The sequence below is a fragment of the Mastigoproctus giganteus genome, chromosome 11 (genome assembly GCF_048544385.1).
Source record: "Mastigoproctus giganteus isolate SK-2022 chromosome 11, ASM4854438v1, whole genome shotgun sequence".
NCBI classification, from domain to species: Eukaryota; Metazoa; Arthropoda; class Arachnida; order Uropygi; family Thelyphonidae; genus Mastigoproctus; species Mastigoproctus giganteus.
In genome coordinates, this window is record NC_143585.1 from 6,134,042 (window position 1) to 6,152,591 (window position 18,550).

Genomic DNA, 18,550 nt, shown 5'->3' on the forward strand with positions numbered 1-18,550 from the left:
ATAATGTCTGTGTGCTCTTGCCCTTCTGATTTGAAAATAGAGAGTTGTTTAACAGCCCATATTGATGTAAGTATTTGCTTATATGGGAAAATATATAATTTTCTATTATCTTATTAATAACTGACTGTATTGTTATTGGTCTGTAATTGCAAAAGTCAACTGGTGGTCCCTTTTTATATATAGGAATTATCTTAAAAGAAAGTAAATTTGTATGATATTTCTGCTTCCTGTGCCATTTCTGTGTGTCATTTCTGCTTCTTGTGCCTCTTCTACTACTTTCCATTGATCTTTCCGGTTATGGGCCCCTAAGCGATTCACACTCCTTCAGATGTCACTCACCTACCCCAAACGCCTGTACCAATATTTCTGAGACACCCTGTATATAACCATATATGATTGTATAGATTAGTATAATTAGTATTTTGTATAGTAAACGTTGTTGGAGGTTATGAAATTCGTTGGAAGAATGAGAAAATGTGGACATCATATTATGTATAGTAATAACAGAGTTGTGAGGAATATGATATCATGAATTATTTAATGTGTGTAAAATTTTTTTGTAAACGGTGAAATAAATTTTGTTATGTTACTATCATATGGTTTGCCTTTGGGGAGTGACACCACAGCATTATAACAAGTAACAAGAATTGTCCAGGAAAGGGAAGCTAAAAATAAAAAAATTAAAATTCCTCAGTACTTGGATCTTCTGATAAAAAAAAAAAAAGGAAAGAAAATTAATGAAGTTAATTTACTAAGCAGTAGATAGCATGTGGGCCTTGGAAGGGAAGTGAGGACCCCCTGTTTCAGAATAAAAATTAAAGCAACAGCGGATTGCAGTTCCAAGGTAGCTGGAAGTTACAATTGTACATAAAGATCCCACAATTGGCATAGAGATTCCGCAAATGTTTAGGTTCCCACAACATGATGCCAGTCTCTTGGCTGCCACAGTTACATAGGGGAGAATCATACAGGTTAAACCTAGCAAGTTTAGCATGAGGGATGTGGTGGCACTAAAAACACATATATCAGAAAGTCTGTCTCAACTTATGTTGGGGAGCATGATTGAGAGAAATCGTGTTGCTTTCTCGCCATCCAATGCGTCTATCCTTCTGATGCTATTTCATTGTCATCAGCGTCTTCAGTAGTACAAATACTTTGGAGTTATATCGCCTTTAGTAAAGGATCATGTGCCGTCCAATCTACGAACCCACTAATGAACAATCCCATGTGTATTCTGTACACACAAAAGATGTTTTATCTGAATAGATACTTGGCTTGAAAAAGGTTAGCAAAATGCAAGACAATATCCTAATTAGGAAGTATGATTGTAACCATTTGTTGAATAGTATGATTGTAGCCATTTGTACAATAGTATGATTGCAAAAATACAAATATTTGTCATATGACTGCAACAATACAAATATTTGTCAACAATTTCTTTTTCGTCTTGCATTTAGCATTAGTAGAGGCATATGATGCCAGAAAGCAAGCTTATGCAGCATCAGCCAAAAAAAAAAAAAAAAAAAAAAACTTCCACTTCACCCCTCCGTTCGTTCGAAATACCTGTCCAGCTGAGCCTTAAATTTATTTAAGCTGTCAACTTCCACAACAAGGGATGGAAGTCTGTTCCACCAACCAACTACCCGCTGGCTCAAGGCAAATTTCACACATCTATCCTACATCTGTCTTTCCTCAATTTGAATTTATGCCCTCTCAGGTGATTATTCTGAGCAAGAGGCAGAATCCCATCAGCATTGAGCATGCTCAAACCATTCAAGATTTTATACACCTCTATCAGATCACCTTGCCGGTGCCTAGTCTCCAGACACTGTAATTTGCAAAACTTAAGCCTTTTTTTATAAGAGAAATTTTTTTGTTCCATTCACTAATCTTGTTGCATTTCTCTGTACTCGTTCCAGCAGCTCTATATCCTTCTTGAAATGAGGCCCCCAGACATGTATACAGTAATCAAGGTGTGGCCTGACCATTGCTTTTTCAAGGGAATAATCAATTCCTTATCCCTGCTAGCAACATTCCTGTATATTATTGATAAGACACCATGAGCTTCTCTTGCAGCCCGTCTGCACTGCTCAAAGAACTTCATATCTGCCTGCACAATTACCCCCAGGTCCTTTCCATTCTCTACCACTGTCAGTGTAGTACCACAGAGTTGGTACACTGCTGTGGGGTTGCTGTTTCCCATATGTAGTACTTTACATTTATCAATGTTAAACTTCATTTGCCACCTCTCAGCCCATCTGCTCAACCTTTCCAGATCCCGTTGCAGCAGCATAGCGTCAGTAGTGTCCTTAACAACCCTGCCAACCTTTGTATCGTGCAAACTTGGACATTAAGCTTGATATACCATCATCAATATTATTTATATATACAGAAAACAATAATGGACCCAACACTGAACCCTGAGGGACTCCACGATGAGCAGTGTCCATTGATTACCATTCTCTGCCTTCTCCCCCTCAACCACCCATAGCAGCAATTTGCCTCCAATGTCACACTGCTCCAATTTGTGCAGCAGTCTTTCATGTACAACAGTATCAAAAGCCTTTCTAAGATCCAAATATATAATATCAAAGTTATTTCCTGCATCCAGTTCTTTTGTGACTGCATCATAGTATCCAATCAAATTGGTCAGGCAAGACTTCCCCTTAACAAAACCATGCAATGTCCGAGCTTTAACTGAAGTCTTGTCTAGATGATCCTGCAGTGCTTCTTTAACCAGTGCCTCCATTAATTTTCCTGGAACAGAAGTTAAACTCACAGGTCTATAATTATTTGTAGTAGTACTGGCATGTGATGCAAGAAAGCAAGTGTATGAGCTTATGCAGCATCAGCCAAAAAAAAAAAAAAAAAATCACACCATTCCCTCCAAATGCCCTTCCAGTTCCTCCTTATATTTATTCTACCTATCACCTTCCACAACGACAGATGGAAGTTTGTTTCAGCAATTAACCACCCAAGTACTCAAGGCTGGCTAAAGGCAAATTTCCGCACATCTATTCTACATCTGTCCTTTCTTAATTTTAATTTATGCCCGCTTAGGTTCGTAATCTGAACAAGTGGAAGGATCCCATCAGAATTCAGCGTTCTCAACCCATTCAAGGCCTTATACACCTCAATGAGATCACCACGCAGGTGCCTAGTCTCCAGCCACTGCAATTTGCAGAACTTAAGCCTCTCTTGGTAAGAGGATCCCTTCATTCCCCTCACCAATCTTGTTGCCTTTCTCTCTACACGCTCAAGCAAATCTACATTCTTCCTAAAATGAGACCTCCAGACCTGAACGCAGTACTCAAGGCGGCGCCTGACCATTGCGTTATACAGAGGGACAATCACCTCCTTTTCCCTGCTAGCAAAATTCCTATATATCATTGACAAAACCCCATGACCTACCCTGGCAGCCTGTCTGCATTGCTCAGAAAACTTTATATCTGACTGCACAATTACTCCCAGATCTTTTTCATTTTCTACCACCTTAAGTGTAATTCCCCACAGTTGGTACTTTTCTCTCGGGTTACTTCTACCCATATGCAGTACTTTGCATTTGTCAAGGTTAAATGTCAGTTGCCACTTCTTAGTCCATCTGCCCAAATTATCTAGATCCTGTTGCAGTAGCACACTGCCATTACTGTCATTACAACCCTGCCAATCTTTGTGTCAGACGGTGATCCTCCTTTGTGAATTGTGCACATCTCCAGTCTGTGGTTACCTCCCCTGAGTCCAAGGAAGCTCTCATAATTATGGCTAAAGGTTTGCTTACTTCCTTTGCTGCCTCCTTTAATATAACTGGATAGATCCCAACCACCTCAGGTGCCTTTCTTGTGTTTATCTTCAACAATTTCTCCTCCACTTTACTCTCAGTTATTACAAGATTATGTAGCTTACTGCTAGAGTTGAATACACCTCTGGCATTCCCTTCGCTGAATAAGGGGAATTCCAGAGGTGTATTCTCTGGAATTCCCCTTATTACTCTGGCAGTAAGCTAGATAATCTTGTAATATTTTTGTTACATTCTGTAAAATTGTCCTTACATTCCATTATTATTTACCGCTATAGCTGTTTTCACGTCAAAGAAAGGAACAAAACATCAATAGAACCTGTTTGTAGTCATAGTACGTCATTTAATTTATCAATGACAAGTAATTTATTTAGTAATATTCGAGACATCGCACTCGTGAAATCAAATTTTCAAAGAAGGAAGCGTTCACACTATGCAGGAAAACTCATCGGCAGGTGGCGTTGCAGCACAAATTTCAGCGCCAGCTTCTCTGTGGAAAAACTACATCTGATAAAGGAAGTTACAGAGTGGAATGTAGAGGATTGGAGTGGGCGAAACTAAACGCCAGAGTACTAGGGCGACATGAGGCGCTGTATTTTTTGTGTTGAGGAAGTTCTCGATGAGAGTTCAACGTGAGGTGGCACATCGTCTTTCACGAAGAAAGCATTCTTCAGGTGTCAGTGTTGTTTATCTTGTTTCTCCCGTGAAGCGCAAGTTCCTAGGAAACTCGAAGGAAGTGCATTTTAATTTTGTTCGCTACAAGCGCTACTAAACTGGAGCACTAATTAAATAATCCTTTACACCTTGCCTAATAAATTATTAAAAGCTTAATTAGCGTGGGAAAACTATTCATGAGGCGCCGTGACACTGTGACTCGTGAAAGCGTGACTGCGGGGGCCTTTCAATTTCATGGATGTGAACAACCCCGTACTGACCAAACACAGAACTACAAAATCGTGCCTTGGCGTAATTAGTATCAGTAATCGCCACATAGTGCAAGGAAGCCTATGGCTTATGCTGCACAAGCCAAAAAAAAAAACATAAATAAAATAAAAAAAAATAATAATAATAAGATAATAATAAAATAAAATAAAAATAATAATAAAATAAAATAAAAATAGTAATAAAATAAAATAAAAATAATAATAAAAATACATAAAATAATAAGAATAAAAACAATTTAATAATAATAAGAATAAAAACAAATTAATAATAATAAGTAGAAAATTTTAAAAAATAATAATAATAGTAAAAATTAATAAGAGAAAAGGAAATGGACAACCTATGCATTTCCCTCCTCCCTTAGGTAATTATCCCGCTGACCTTGAAATTTCCAAAGGCTGTCAGCCTCTACCACCCATGTAGGTAACTTATTCCAGTAATTTATAACTCGCTGGCTAAAATAAAATTTCCTGCAATACAGTCTAAACAACTCCCCTCCCCGTAACTTGAAATTATGGCCCCTAGTTCTAGAATCATTTATAACAGTGAAAATTTCATCTTCGTTAATTTTACTTATGCCTTTCAGAGCCTTAAACACCTCAATCAAGTCTTCTGTAAGGTGCCTAGTTTCCAAGCTCTGCAACCAACATATTCGAAGTCTTTCCTCATATGTACCCCCTTTTTCCGATCTCACCAGGAGAGCTACCGTCTTTGGATCCTTTCAAGAAGAACAATGTCTTTCTTTGGGTGCAGTCTCCATATTTGAACACAGTATTCCAAGTGTGGTCTAACAATAGCCTTATATAATGGGATTATCACGTCCTTATCTCTACTAGCGTTTGTTCGATAAATAATCGATAGGACACCATGGGCATCCTTGCAACCATGTGGACATGTGTTGTGGCTTATGCAAGGCGGCCCCTAAACGTTAGTTCATCTCCGCCATGGTTCTCTGTGATGATATACAAGACTCTGTACAATGACTGGAAATGAGAGTGTAGTTTTATGTTTGTGTTGTGTGTGTTGTTTAGCTGTTTTTGGTCGCTTTGCTACCAGGAAGGCGGCTTCCCAGTACCCGTCCACGCACTGCAAGTGATTTCAGGGGCTCTCCCCCTCGACCTTGAGGTCACCCGAACAGGCATGCTGCAGCAGCTTGGACGGGGAAAGGTTACAACATATCTGGACCACACAACAGATCCGACAAGCAATTGGAAAGCTGAGAAGAACAAGCTTCAAATCTACCTGCGATCAATCTGGCAACAAAGGGGAAGTCACGCGAAAGTTCCTTCCAAATCTGGAGCAAGTGTACCCTATATTTCCGACATGGTTTTGCCGAGGACTGCATGTCACCTACCTCCTTACAGGACATGGAGTGATCCGTCACAAGCTTCATCTCCTTGGAATCACAGACAACCCTGCATGTGTTTGTGGCTCCCCCGAGACCTGGGATCATCAGATGCATGAGTGCGAACTGTATGATGATCTATGTGCCCAGCTGATCACACAAGTGCGTTGCAACCCTAAAGACCAGGAGCACCACCTGCTGGAGGATGGGACAACCTACAAAGCCTTAACTGAATTTGCTCAGAGCCTGTACGCTAGAAGACTAACCCTTCCACTGCCTGCAAACCACTAACAACAAGGACAAATTTAGTACTTACGCACCCCGAACCCGAAAGCTCCATGATCAGGTGGAAACTTATAATTACATCAATACCAGATTACTGGGGGAGGACCATTAAATATCCCAACTCATCACCAATTATAATCAAACGGAACACGTATCACAGGAAGAGTATGGGGGAGAACCTCTCAGTTCTACTCCCGTTGATTACGCTGGATATCATGGTAGAACTGGAACCCACCTCAACCATACTCAATTACTTTCTGCCGCAAATTGGCTCCCAAGGGCAACCTCCAAAGGAAAGAGCAAGCCCAACCTCCATGCACAATATACCACCCGGATTTGCATTCTGCTTGACAGCTCCATTCTCCCAAACGACAACGGAATCCACCCTAATGGCGAATAAATCCTACTCTTCCAAATATCCATGGACGGGACTTGGTCCCACGATCGACTACTCAACAAATTTCTGCATTAACTGCACTGTATTGACTTGGACTTATTGATCCTACATTTCCAGCATCAAATGGACCTCGACTTGCTTCTTGAATACTCAATCCTGACCTTCAGACGGAGTATGCATTAAAAACGGCAAGCAGCCCTCTATACATTATCCTATGGACGCTAAAATATGATTTAACTGGACGGGTCCCAGTTCCAATGAGCGACCTCCAAATTGGCAGAAAAACTTTGCGCACACAGACAGCAGAGAAGAGGAGTTAAATCCTAGAAGAGACTCAATCCTACTGGTCTATACCAAATGCCACATGGACAAATCACAGTCTCTGCACGCAGCGCCGTATTAGCGACCTGAGCCAGCTCTCTTGTCTGGTTCACCTTTTCCACCCCTCCCCGGCGGGTGGGGGAGTGTGACGGTTCCACCGTCCCCCCACGCACCACCCCATTCTTACTCTCTGGTGGGGCATGGGCAAGCCCCGCTGTAAACTGGAGCTGTCTTCTCTATCGGCTCCATGTCTCTGCCTTCCCCCCCAGTCTTCAATCTACTCTCCCCACTCTACCTGCACGCAAGTGAATGCCCCACACAATCTAAATTAAACTATCTAAAATCACCTTCGCCCACTACTTTCGGCCTCTCATTCCTATCGCCTCCCTTCCACGCGAGCGCATAAAGGATATATATATATTTTTTTTTTTTTTTTTTTTTTTAAGGTCCTAGCCACTGAAATCTCAGGAAATGAGGTGGCAGGACCTGCCAGAGTAAATCTTAGTCTACTGGTGTTTCCTGGTCTGCCTCCACGGGGAAAAAGTGGGGCAACATTGGGCTCAGTAGGGGTACAGCAGTTAAATGACCAGATGAACAACGGTACACGACACTACACATGCACAATATCCATACACTTTTAAATCTCTGGCATTTCCAGTAAACTGGCACACCCATCACAATGCAAGCAACGCGGAGATGGGGGAAATCCCTGGTGCCGCTTGACACTAAACACACTTTACTTTACCCGTCCACGCCACGAGGAGGCGGGCCCAGCTATATACGTACTAAACTAAATGTAATATTTCTAGCACCCATAGGAATAAGCGCATGTCCTATGGGTGCAGCAGTCTCCTATAATCACGTATGGTGGTGATTACCACAAAGAATCCCGCATCCACTGGAGAAAGTGTAATAGCAATGGATGCCGGCAGCTCCTGTACCCAGGAAGCCGAAATCTGGGTACAAGCAACTTAAAATCCCGTCTCTAATAAACTGGAGACCAGCGAATCCTGCCCCCTAAGGGACAAGCAAAAAAAAAAAAAAAAAAAAAAAAATGTTCCCAAGGAATAATTAACAATTTTAGGGAAAAAAATTAATGGACAAATATTATTACGTTTCAAAAATAAATAAATAAAATAATAATAAATTTAATTAGATAAAAGGTTAAAATAATAATTATTATTAAAAAAAAAAAAGCTTTGAGTATAGAAGTCAGCTCAGTAATCTGCGTCGTCTGCTGAAAACCTGTGTAGCAAATTCCTGTAGAATGAGAAGGCATTTTGATTTGCAATAAGATATCTTTCATTTCCATTGGCGCCTCCGTAGCCAGGTGAGCAGCAGCAGCAGCAGCAGCAGCAGCAGCAGTGTGTAGCACACGCTTCTTGATTAGACCGGGGTTCGAGCCCGTGACCACCAAATACGGAGGATGCGGAAAGGTCAGGAAATTACCACCGCATATCCCCAGAGCAATATGGCCTTAGTTGCTAATGCTTCTAAAAACCAAATAACAAATCATTTCCAGGAGAGAAATTATGCACTGTACTAGATAATGTTTGTCTTAAATCTTGGTAAACTGGGCAGAAGAATAAGACATGATTCCAGTTTCCGGAGGCTCCGCAGAAACAGGTATCTGACGTTGCTAGATTGAATTGAAGACGGGCGTTTAAAGAACCGTGGGCAGTTAGAATGTATGATGTAAGAAGGCTTGGGTAGAACCAAAACTTATTAGTTTTTGAGGTAGTGAATGTAATATCAGGTATAAAACATCTGGTCACTGCTCCTTTGGTCGAGGAATTCCACCTCACTTTCCATCTTTTATGAAGCTTAGTCCAACATTTCGCTTTTTCATTCCTTGGCCTCCTTGCAGCCATGTAGACATGTATAGTATTTTATGTAGGACGGCACCTGAACGAAAGTTCAACTCCATCTTTTTACACTGTGATGGTTACAGAGCCAGAAATATGTGTGTAATGTTATGTTTGTGCAATGTGTGTGTTGTTTAGTTGTTTCTGGCCGTTTTGTCACCGGGCAGGCGATCACCTGGAATCCTTCAGATATTTGTATTCCACTCCCCCCACACACACCGCCTCCATCCACCATAAAACGTGGCGCTAATGCGACAAGTGAAGTCAGACAAAATTGTTACTGTGGTAATCAACTTTGACGTTGCTAAGGAAACTTCAACTATAATTGACAAGCTGAGAGACAACACGCTCCTAAAAACTGCTGCTATCTGTTAGCTCTCATGCTTCCTAGGCAATGTTGCCAGTTAAAGTGCAAGAAAGAATTTAGCCACACCCAAATGGATGCGAAGTCCCATTATAACGACGGAACAGACTCTATCGAGTAAGAAGGACCATCAGGAAAACTTCGTCTGTGACACCTCATTTGTAATCTTTCCCTACTTTAGAGAACTTTATTGCTGTTAGGCACGCCATCTGGCGTAAAATTTCAGTCGTTCAGTTTTACCCAGCATATACCAATTTCAGCGAAATCTACAAGGGTTATGAAAACTGTTTCAAGCAGACAGTAAGCAAAATATATACACTTACTTTCCAAAATATTAGAGAGCATACCTATTCATATGTAGGTAAACTTTTACCAGAGATGACCTTGAAGATCCTGTGTAGGAGCCCTTTTTCCGAAGGTGTTTTTCGTGCCTGATTGAGAATAACCTTTAGATCTGCCGGTTGTTCAGCCCTATTTCCTAAGCTTTGTTCCAGATGACATCACAGATTTTCGATAGGATTCATGTCAGGACAATGTCGTCTTTGAACAGACCATTGCAGTACGGGTCGACCTTATGGATAGTCCTCAAGAATGTTTCAATCCTCAGATTAACGAGAAGCCACATACTACATCACAGGTATGTGACTGCAGCATGACAACGCCCTGAGTTGCCATGAGGAATTTGATCTGTAAGTAGATCGAGCAATGATGACTTTAGATAAATTTTAGTCATACCTAAATAAACGAATACCGAAAAAATGAATTAATTTTTTCTCTGTACCAAAAAAAAAAACAAACAAAAAAAAGGAATTCATTATTTTCCGAATCTAGTTCTGAAAATCCATTTCCATCCTGAAAAGAAGTGCATGAGCGTTTATGGCACTTATGTTCCAGCTGCTCAAGGTACGAGTTCTCTTAATATTTCTTATACAAGCCCAATTTATAAATAATAGAAATAGTATAAAGCACAGTGGTATCGTCACAGGGTGGAAAAGGCCCGGGTTCGAATCCAGTTGATGACGCGAGGAACTTTAATGGGCTTTTTTCACACAATAATAATAATAATAATAATACAATACAATAATAATAATAATAATGAACGTTATCCGTTTTTTTACAGAGCTGAACGGAAGGATCGCAGTTAAAGCCATAAACACCTATGCAGTCTCAGGGCTAACATACTCCTTCGGGATCATAGATCGGACTAACACCGAGCTAGAAGATATCATGCGCAGGACAATGATGACCAAAAGCCGCCACCACCATTCGAAGTCAGCAGTGGAGAGACTGACAATAGCTCGGAAAGAGGGTGGAAGGGGCCTGATAGACTTGATAGAGCAACAGAAAACAGCGATAGTTAACCTGAAGGATTACTTCGAGAATAACAGAGCACCAGGCCATAAGGAAGATAGCAAGCGGTATACCGTGCTCAACCTAAGCGAGGAGTCCCCCCCCCACAACCAGGGGGCACAACCGATGCTAGAAGGATGGGCAGAGAAGACAGTCGATGTCAGACACTAGAATGACTTCCACCAACATCACATAGATAAAATTTTTCCAGTGCATGGCTCACGAGCAGAAAGCTCTTCCCCAGACTGAAGGATTCATGCTCGCCATCCAAGACCAGATAATCATCACCAGAAGCTATGGAAAATACATCGCCAAGGAGTCCGGAGTGTCTGATGACACATGTCAACGATGCCACCTGGCTTAAAAAACGATCCAACATATCACCGCAGGTGCAAGGTGATCACCCAGACTGAGTACACTCATAGACACGACCAGGTGGCCAGGATAATATATCAGAAGATAGCAAGGAAATACCAATTGATCGAAGAAAGTGTACCGTTCTACAAGTACGAACCTCAGGCAGTACTAGAGACCCCAACCCACAAGCTGTACTGTAACCGCGGCATAATAACGGTAAGACAATCTCGCACAACAGACCGGACATAACCCTTGTGGGCAAGAAGGAAATTTTCAACCTGTCTGATTGACATAGCGGTACCGAACACTGGCAACTTGCAGAAAACCTATGGGGAAAAAATCAGGAAGTACACAAACCTAAGACAGGAGATCAAATAGATGTGGCATATGGAACAAGTAACGACCGGACATAAGAATAACCACCCTGTGTACTTGGTAGCAATACCTGTCACGTGGTAAAACCCCCAATCAGGGAGAAATAATAATAATAATAATAATATTGTATTACTATTATTAATACTAGCCATATAATGCAAGGAAACCTGAGGCTTATACTGCACCAGCTAAAATAATTCACGAGTTACCCTGAGAGAGAGAGAGAGAGAGAGAGAACGAACAGAATGATGATATCCAGGTCAGGACCCTGGGTGTGCCAAGCCCATACTCGCCAAAAAAAAAAAAAAAAAAAAAAAACCTAAATTTAAATTATGATGGTCTCGGAAATGATTACATCTATCCATATATTTATTTTATCTGAAAATTGTGTGTTCTCTAGTAGATTTACTTGTTTTCTGGACGAAAAAAACCCAGTTTCTGGGATAAAAAACCTTGGTATCTACGCCTGAGACCGACTAACTCAACCACGGAGTGAAAAAACCCACTAAAGTTCCTCGCGTGATCGACGGATTTGAACCCGGTCCTTTTCCACCCGGTGTGGGGAGGTCGCTGACGATACATCCGTGCTACCTACGCAGACAGCCCATACTCACCAGATGTGAACCCCTTGGGTTAATAAGAGCAATAATAATAATAATCGCCGTCTAATCACTCCGTGAAGCATGAGTTCGAATTTACTAGATGAGTTTTATTGATCTACTTAATTTCTCTCTCTCTCTCTCTCTCTCTCTCTCTCTCTTTTGTAAGATTGTACGTTTTTTATTTTTTTCGAAAATCCGTATTGTGCGAGTTCAGATACAGTGAATTTAGACACATGTGGTGTAGGCGTGTGACATCCACTGTGCGCGTGTTGACCTGTCAACCACAGATGATAAGCAAGCACTAATCTGTGCTTATCAACTAGATACTGCTGACAACAAGTTATAACTTTTGATGACAATAAGGTCCGTTGGTGTTCTTTCTGTTCTCTACTGTTATTCTATATAAAAAGATTATTATATAAATTTCCGATGTCAAGGAACTTTTTAAATGGGATTATTATCAAATTTGCTATGGCAACGGGTTTTTCGTATCCCGCAATCAATGGCACCTAGCGATGAAATCAATGGACATATTAATTTAATACGTTACAAATTCTATGTGGCATTATTTGCATTGTGATTGGTTAGGCCTCCTTGGCACGAAGTACAAAAATTGGGAAAGCTGGTGGTTGGAAAATTATTATTGATGTTGTACGATAATATGTTGATTAATTTTATGACAAATAAAAACAGACATTCCTTGTACAGTTAATTATTTTTTTTTTTTACAGGTTTACTTATTCCTTTTATTTACAGGTATTTAACACGCATTCAATAAAATTAAACGTAACTAGATTTTTCTGTTCTTGTGTTGAGTTGTATATAAGTATACTTTAGTACACGAAGTATTCAGAATTGTATTGGTTTTAAAATGACAAGTTGTTTCAAGAAAGTTTATTTCCTACAAAAGGCAAGCTTAATATACCAAATAGCGTTCTTGTCGATGTTTCGAATCGAACTTTGGGAATCCATTATCAAAGCAAAGAGAGAGATATGAAACGTTGACAAGAATGTAGTATGATTATTATTATTATTAGCCATATGGTTCAAGGAAGCCTGAGGCTTATGCTGCACCAGCCAAAAAAAAATTCCCCGAGTTACTCTGAGAGTGAGAGAGAGAGAGAACCAGAAAGGAATCACCAAGAAAGAGAAGAATAATGGTATCCAGCTCAGGACCCTGGGTGTGCCAAGCCCATACTCACCAGATGTGAGCCCCTGGGTATTGATTTTGTATATTGGGCTTGCTTTTCATAGGAAATAAGTTTAAGTCTCATATAGTTTGCTTCAGGGATGCAATAAACCATTTAATGTTGCATAAATAATGCCATGTTTAATTTTATTTTAATTTTTGCGTATTCATCCCACTTAATTCTTTTTACACAGTATATTTATAATAGCATTTCTTTTCATAGGACTTTGAAAAGTATCACAAAAAAAGAGGAAGAAGTAACAATTATCTAAAACATGAGTGAAAACCAAGGGAATATACATTCAACAAACGTCAGAAATTATGGAACTGTTTCTACCCCTGTAGATTGGACAACACGTCATCCAACTGGAATGCCATATCCAGAAGTGAATATAAATAGTCCTAGACATCAGCAGCGCTCAAGTTACCCTGGTCCTTTAGTTGCAGAAACTTCGGGTATTCCTGGCTATCATTTGGAAGCTACTTACGTTTTTGTTGGTGGAGCTAGGGCTCCCTTACGAAAGGCATATATCATGGTTGCAGTCATTTATGGTACCTTCTTTTTAGGATGTAGTTATGGCCTTATGGCACCGTTCTTTCCTAGAGAGGTAAGATATTTTTAAAAATTATTTCAGTAGGGAAAAAAAATATGCACAAATTGAAATTGTGAATGATAGAACTTAAAAATAAGCTTAGTGGATGAATCTTGTTTAGGAATGAATGGGTCCCCTGTTCTCTTTAACAACCATGTCAACCGTATACTATTGGGCTTTCCTGTGGTGGCAGATCTGGTAGTACGATAGTTGACACTGTAGATATATAATAGTTAGCTCAAGATAATCATATTGCTTTTGATACTCATAATCAAATTAAAATAATGGTATGGGGTGTTAGCAGAGGCATATGATGCAAAAAAGCAAGCTTATACAGCATCATCCAAAAAACAAAAAAAAAAAAAAAAAAATTTCCCATTTCACCCATCCACTTTCTGTCCAGTTTTTCCTTGAATTTATTTAAGGAAAACTTCTATAACAACAGATTGAAGTTTGTTTGAGCAATCAACTACCCTCTGACTGGCTAAAGGAAAACTTCTGCACATCTATTTGAATTTGTGCTCCCTCGTGTGTGTGTGTGTGTAGTCGAACAAGAGGAAGAATCCCATTAGCATTAAGCTTCCTTAATACATTCAAAGACTTACCACAATCGGATCACCTCGTGGGTGTCTAGTCTCCAGACGCTACAATTTACAGAACTGAAGGCTTTCTTGGTAAGAGAACCCCTTTATTCTCCTCACCAACCTTGTTGCCCTTCTCTGTACGTGTTCTAGCAAACCCACATCCTTCCTAAAATGAGGCCTCCAGATCTTTATGCAGTACTCAAGGTATGTCCTGGCCATTGTTTTCTAGTTCTCTGTACTGTTTCCTTCAGGTAATAAATAAATGCCAAACAAAGGCATAATCACTACCTTATTCCTGTGTATCATTGACTACACCCCATGAGCTGCTCTGGCAGCCTGTCTGCACTGCTCAGAAAACTTCGTCATGTCTGACTGCACAATTACCCCCAGGTCTTTTTCATTCTCAACTACCCTGAGTGTAGTACTGCACAGTTGGTACGTCCTGGGGTTACTGTTACCCATATGCAGTACTTTGCATTTGTCAATGTTAAACTTCTGTTGCCACTTCTCAGTCTACTGCTCAACTTTTCTAGAGCTGTTGCAGTAGCATACTGTCATTAACAACTCAACCAACCTTTGTATCATCTGCGAACTTGGACATTAAGCCTGAAAAAACTTTATCAGTATCATTGTATACAAAACAACAATGGGCCCTGCAATATGTTTTATCATTAGCCATATGGTGCAAAGAAGCCTGAGGCTTTTGCTGCACCAGCCAAAAAAAAAATTGTGAGTTACCCTGAGAGAGAGAGAGAGAGAGAGAGAGAGAGAGAGAGAGAGAGAGAGAGAGAGAAAAAAAGCAGATGGGAATCACCAAGAAAGAGAAGAATGATGATATCCAGCTCAGGACCCTGGGTGTGCCAAGCCCATACTCACCAGATGTGAGCCCCTGGGGTTAATGTAACAGTATCAAATATTCATGGAAACACTGGTTTTGGTATTTCAGGAAGAAAAAGTAACTAACCAGTTATTTCATGATATATTGGAACCATATTTAGACAAAAGCTATTGCCAAGTTGATTTTACTTTCAGCAAGGGATACTCCACCTTGCTTTAAGTAAAATCAACTTGTTCAGTAAAAATTTCAGATTTCTAATATCAGATCCATAGGAAAAATCTTCTTAAGTTACACTTGTAATGGAGTGGTTTTAGAATTTGAAACTGGTAAAAGATAGTGGAGGTTAAAATAAATAAAATAAAACTCCCATGTAATTGCCTGTCTTACGCTCTCGAAATCAACTAACCTTTTGCTGGCAAAACTGCTACCATTTCTGAATCGCCCCTCTCTGCTGTGAACAACAGCACTGTGGGTCATATTTGTTTATAATATTATAAACTACATTATTGATTTTCTGTCTCTTCTTGAACAAATATCATTCACTATATCCTGCCCGAATTCACATCATAAAATGTACTTCTCACTGCCTGCCTCCATTGTACTCATCTGCTTGCTAGTTCTGTGTTCTGTTTCCTTCAGGGAATAAATAATTGCTTGACTCATCTGTGTTTATGAAATTACTCTTTGTTCTGATTCCATCAAACCTAATTTGGTATTAATTTCAGTGTATTATATCATTAGCATTAGTAGAGACATATGATGCAAGAAAGCAAGCTTATATCGCATCAGCCAAGAAAAAAACCCCTTCCCATTTCACCCATCCATGCACTTCAAATTATTAGTAGGCTTTAAATTGTATAAATAAGTATTTTGACAGGTTTAATCACCTTTTGGGCACACATCTGTTGTCTTAATGTTAATCTTAATGTCTTTAGTTTCAACATGTACAAGAATATCACCTTTTCTGCCCTTAAAAGATGATATCTGCTTTACAATGTCATCTACTTTTGCTCCTGGCAGACATACCCGTGTCCTATTCCGCCTATCCTTCTTGCATAGTATTTTCCTGTCTTCCTGACAGTAGAGTCACCAACAATAACTAGTTCCTTTTAGGACCAGTGCATTCTTCCTTGGAGATTGCCTCTGTGTTGCCTGATGCACACGAGTGAGCTCTGCTGTTGAGCTGTTCAGCTGAGAGCTTGATGGGCCCCTCATTAATTTCTTCAAGGGCATTTACCCTACACATCAAGCTCTCATAGACGCCCATCAGAACGCTGAGTTGGCATTTCTAGACACCTAGCACACACAAAGGCATCTTCCCTGGCTAGATCATGTCCTGTTTTAAAAAGGTCGGCAAACATTTCACACTTCGCACATTTTTTGAGACTGTGATGCGTTGGAGAATCACCCCCTTCGTTTCTCCCCCGAGTTACAGCACTCCCGCTAGTCTGTGATCTTTGCTTCGCAGCTCTAGTCTGGGTCATGATTTCCGTTTAAATACAATTTAATTAACAATGAAATTTAATAAGTTTAATAAAATTTTTGATTAATTGATAATACTATAATAAGCTAACAGATTCCTAATTGAGTGCTTCGTATTATGCTATCTAGTTTTACTTTATATCTTAAGCTATCAGTTCGCGATATATATACGTTAAACTATTTCTTATTGACTACAATATGGCGGCTAGTTCAACAATATTGGCACAAACACTGGGAGTCGTAACTTCCAAAAATCGCTAGTTAAATTCAAAATAAGAAGCTAACGAATGCTACTAAACTTATTTAATATCTCTGTAAACACAATGTAGTATGTTAATTAACAAAGAATATGGTAAAAATTAAAAATACTTATCCCTTTACAGCAGCCAAAAATCCACCGACAGTTTAGTGTGTCACAGTGTACAGTGTCAATAAAGAATCATTCAAGTGGGGGGGCCAGTTGTGAAATTGCCTTCCCCCACAAATTGATTTTAGTATTAGTATGATGACTAAGATGTATTTAGGGCTAAAGCCTCAAGCTGCGAGCAAATTTAAGACTATGTATATATTAAGTGCAATAGCATCATTAATACACAGCCATTTCTGAATAAACAGAATATTTATAAGGCGGCATCGTTTTAAGTTATATCTCATATTGTGAATACCTTCACAATGAGTTGCCATGATATTGCACTACTTCGAATAAGTAACGCTTCACCTAAGGAGAAGACTAATGTTACTTATTCTCAGATAGGTACCACCACCCAGACGGCACTGTTTTTAAATATGATATGGGATAAAGTTCTCGGTTATCCTCATACTATCCCTATTAGACTTAGAAAAGAGATAAAGATGTAGGAAGGTGAAAGTAGGAGAGGTAGAGGAAGGAAATGCCGTAGAAGGAAAAAAGGGACAGTTGCTCCTTAAACTCACACTCAAAGCTCATATATTTCTCGAATAGGCAACGCTTCCCCAGTGGAGAAGATTGTTGTTACCTATTCGAGGAAACTGAGTGGCCATCAGGCCCCCCCCCCCCCCAGATGGCACCGTTTCAGGGCTATTTGGCCCTTCTTCGGTGAGTGGGTAGGTACCAGAGTGATGCAATGATGGCAAAACAGTTATGAAGTAAACAGTTATGAAGTTATGGGTAAAGGGAAGGGGTATTGCTTTCGTAAAGGCGACTACAATGGACTGAGACAGTATTTAAATTCTATACAGTGGGATCAACTGATGATATTGCCAACAGCAAATTCAAAATGGGAAGCATTCAAAGAACTTATCGTGGAAGCTACTAGGCTTTACATACCAACTAAGAAATATTGTTCAAGGTTTAGGCCTAAATGGTTGTCAGATGAACTAATGAGGCATATGGCAGAGAAGAAAAATGCATGGGATACATACAAATTAACACGTGACACGGACGCCTATGATAGATACAAGTTGATCTGTAACCAAGTTACAAAGGAGGTTAGGCAGGCGAAGGCAGATTACGAGAGATCCTTGGCAAGGGATGCGAAGAAAAACAGCAAAGAGTTCTTTACTTATGTAAACTCTAGAAGGAAGGGGATGAATCAGATTGGTCCACTTGAGATCGATGGGTCAACTGTTGATGACCCTGCTCGGGTAGCTAACAAACTAAATGAATATTTTGCATCGACATTCACACATGAGGAGTTATTCAGCGAGGGGAATGCCAGAGGTGTATTCAACTCTAGCAGTAAGCTAGAGAATCTTGTAATAACTGAGAGCAAAGTGGAGGAGAAATTGTTGAAGATAAACACAAGAAAGGCACCTGGGGTGGATGGGATCTATCCAGTTATATTAAAGGAGGCAGCAAAGGAGGTAAGCAAACCCTTAGCCATAAT

The 18,550-nt window shown here is 39.9% G+C and overlaps 1 protein-coding gene across 1 annotated transcript in view; it reads left to right on the plus strand.

The window, feature by feature from the left end:
- The first annotated feature begins 12,715 nt into the window (after positions 1 to 12,715).
- LOC150077667 (MFS-type transporter SLC18B1-like) overlaps positions 12,716 to 18,550 on the plus strand; it is a 227,083-nt gene continuing 221,248 nt past the window's right edge. Inside the window, exons 1-2 of the mRNA XM_090385198.1 lie at positions 12,716 to 12,755; positions 13,412 to 13,796. Of these exons, the coding sequence (XP_090241324.1) occupies positions 13,464 to 13,796 (333 nt within the window). The 5' untranslated portion in view covers positions 12,716 to 12,755; positions 13,412 to 13,463. The remainder of the gene's footprint in view (positions 12,756 to 13,411; positions 13,797 to 18,550) is intronic.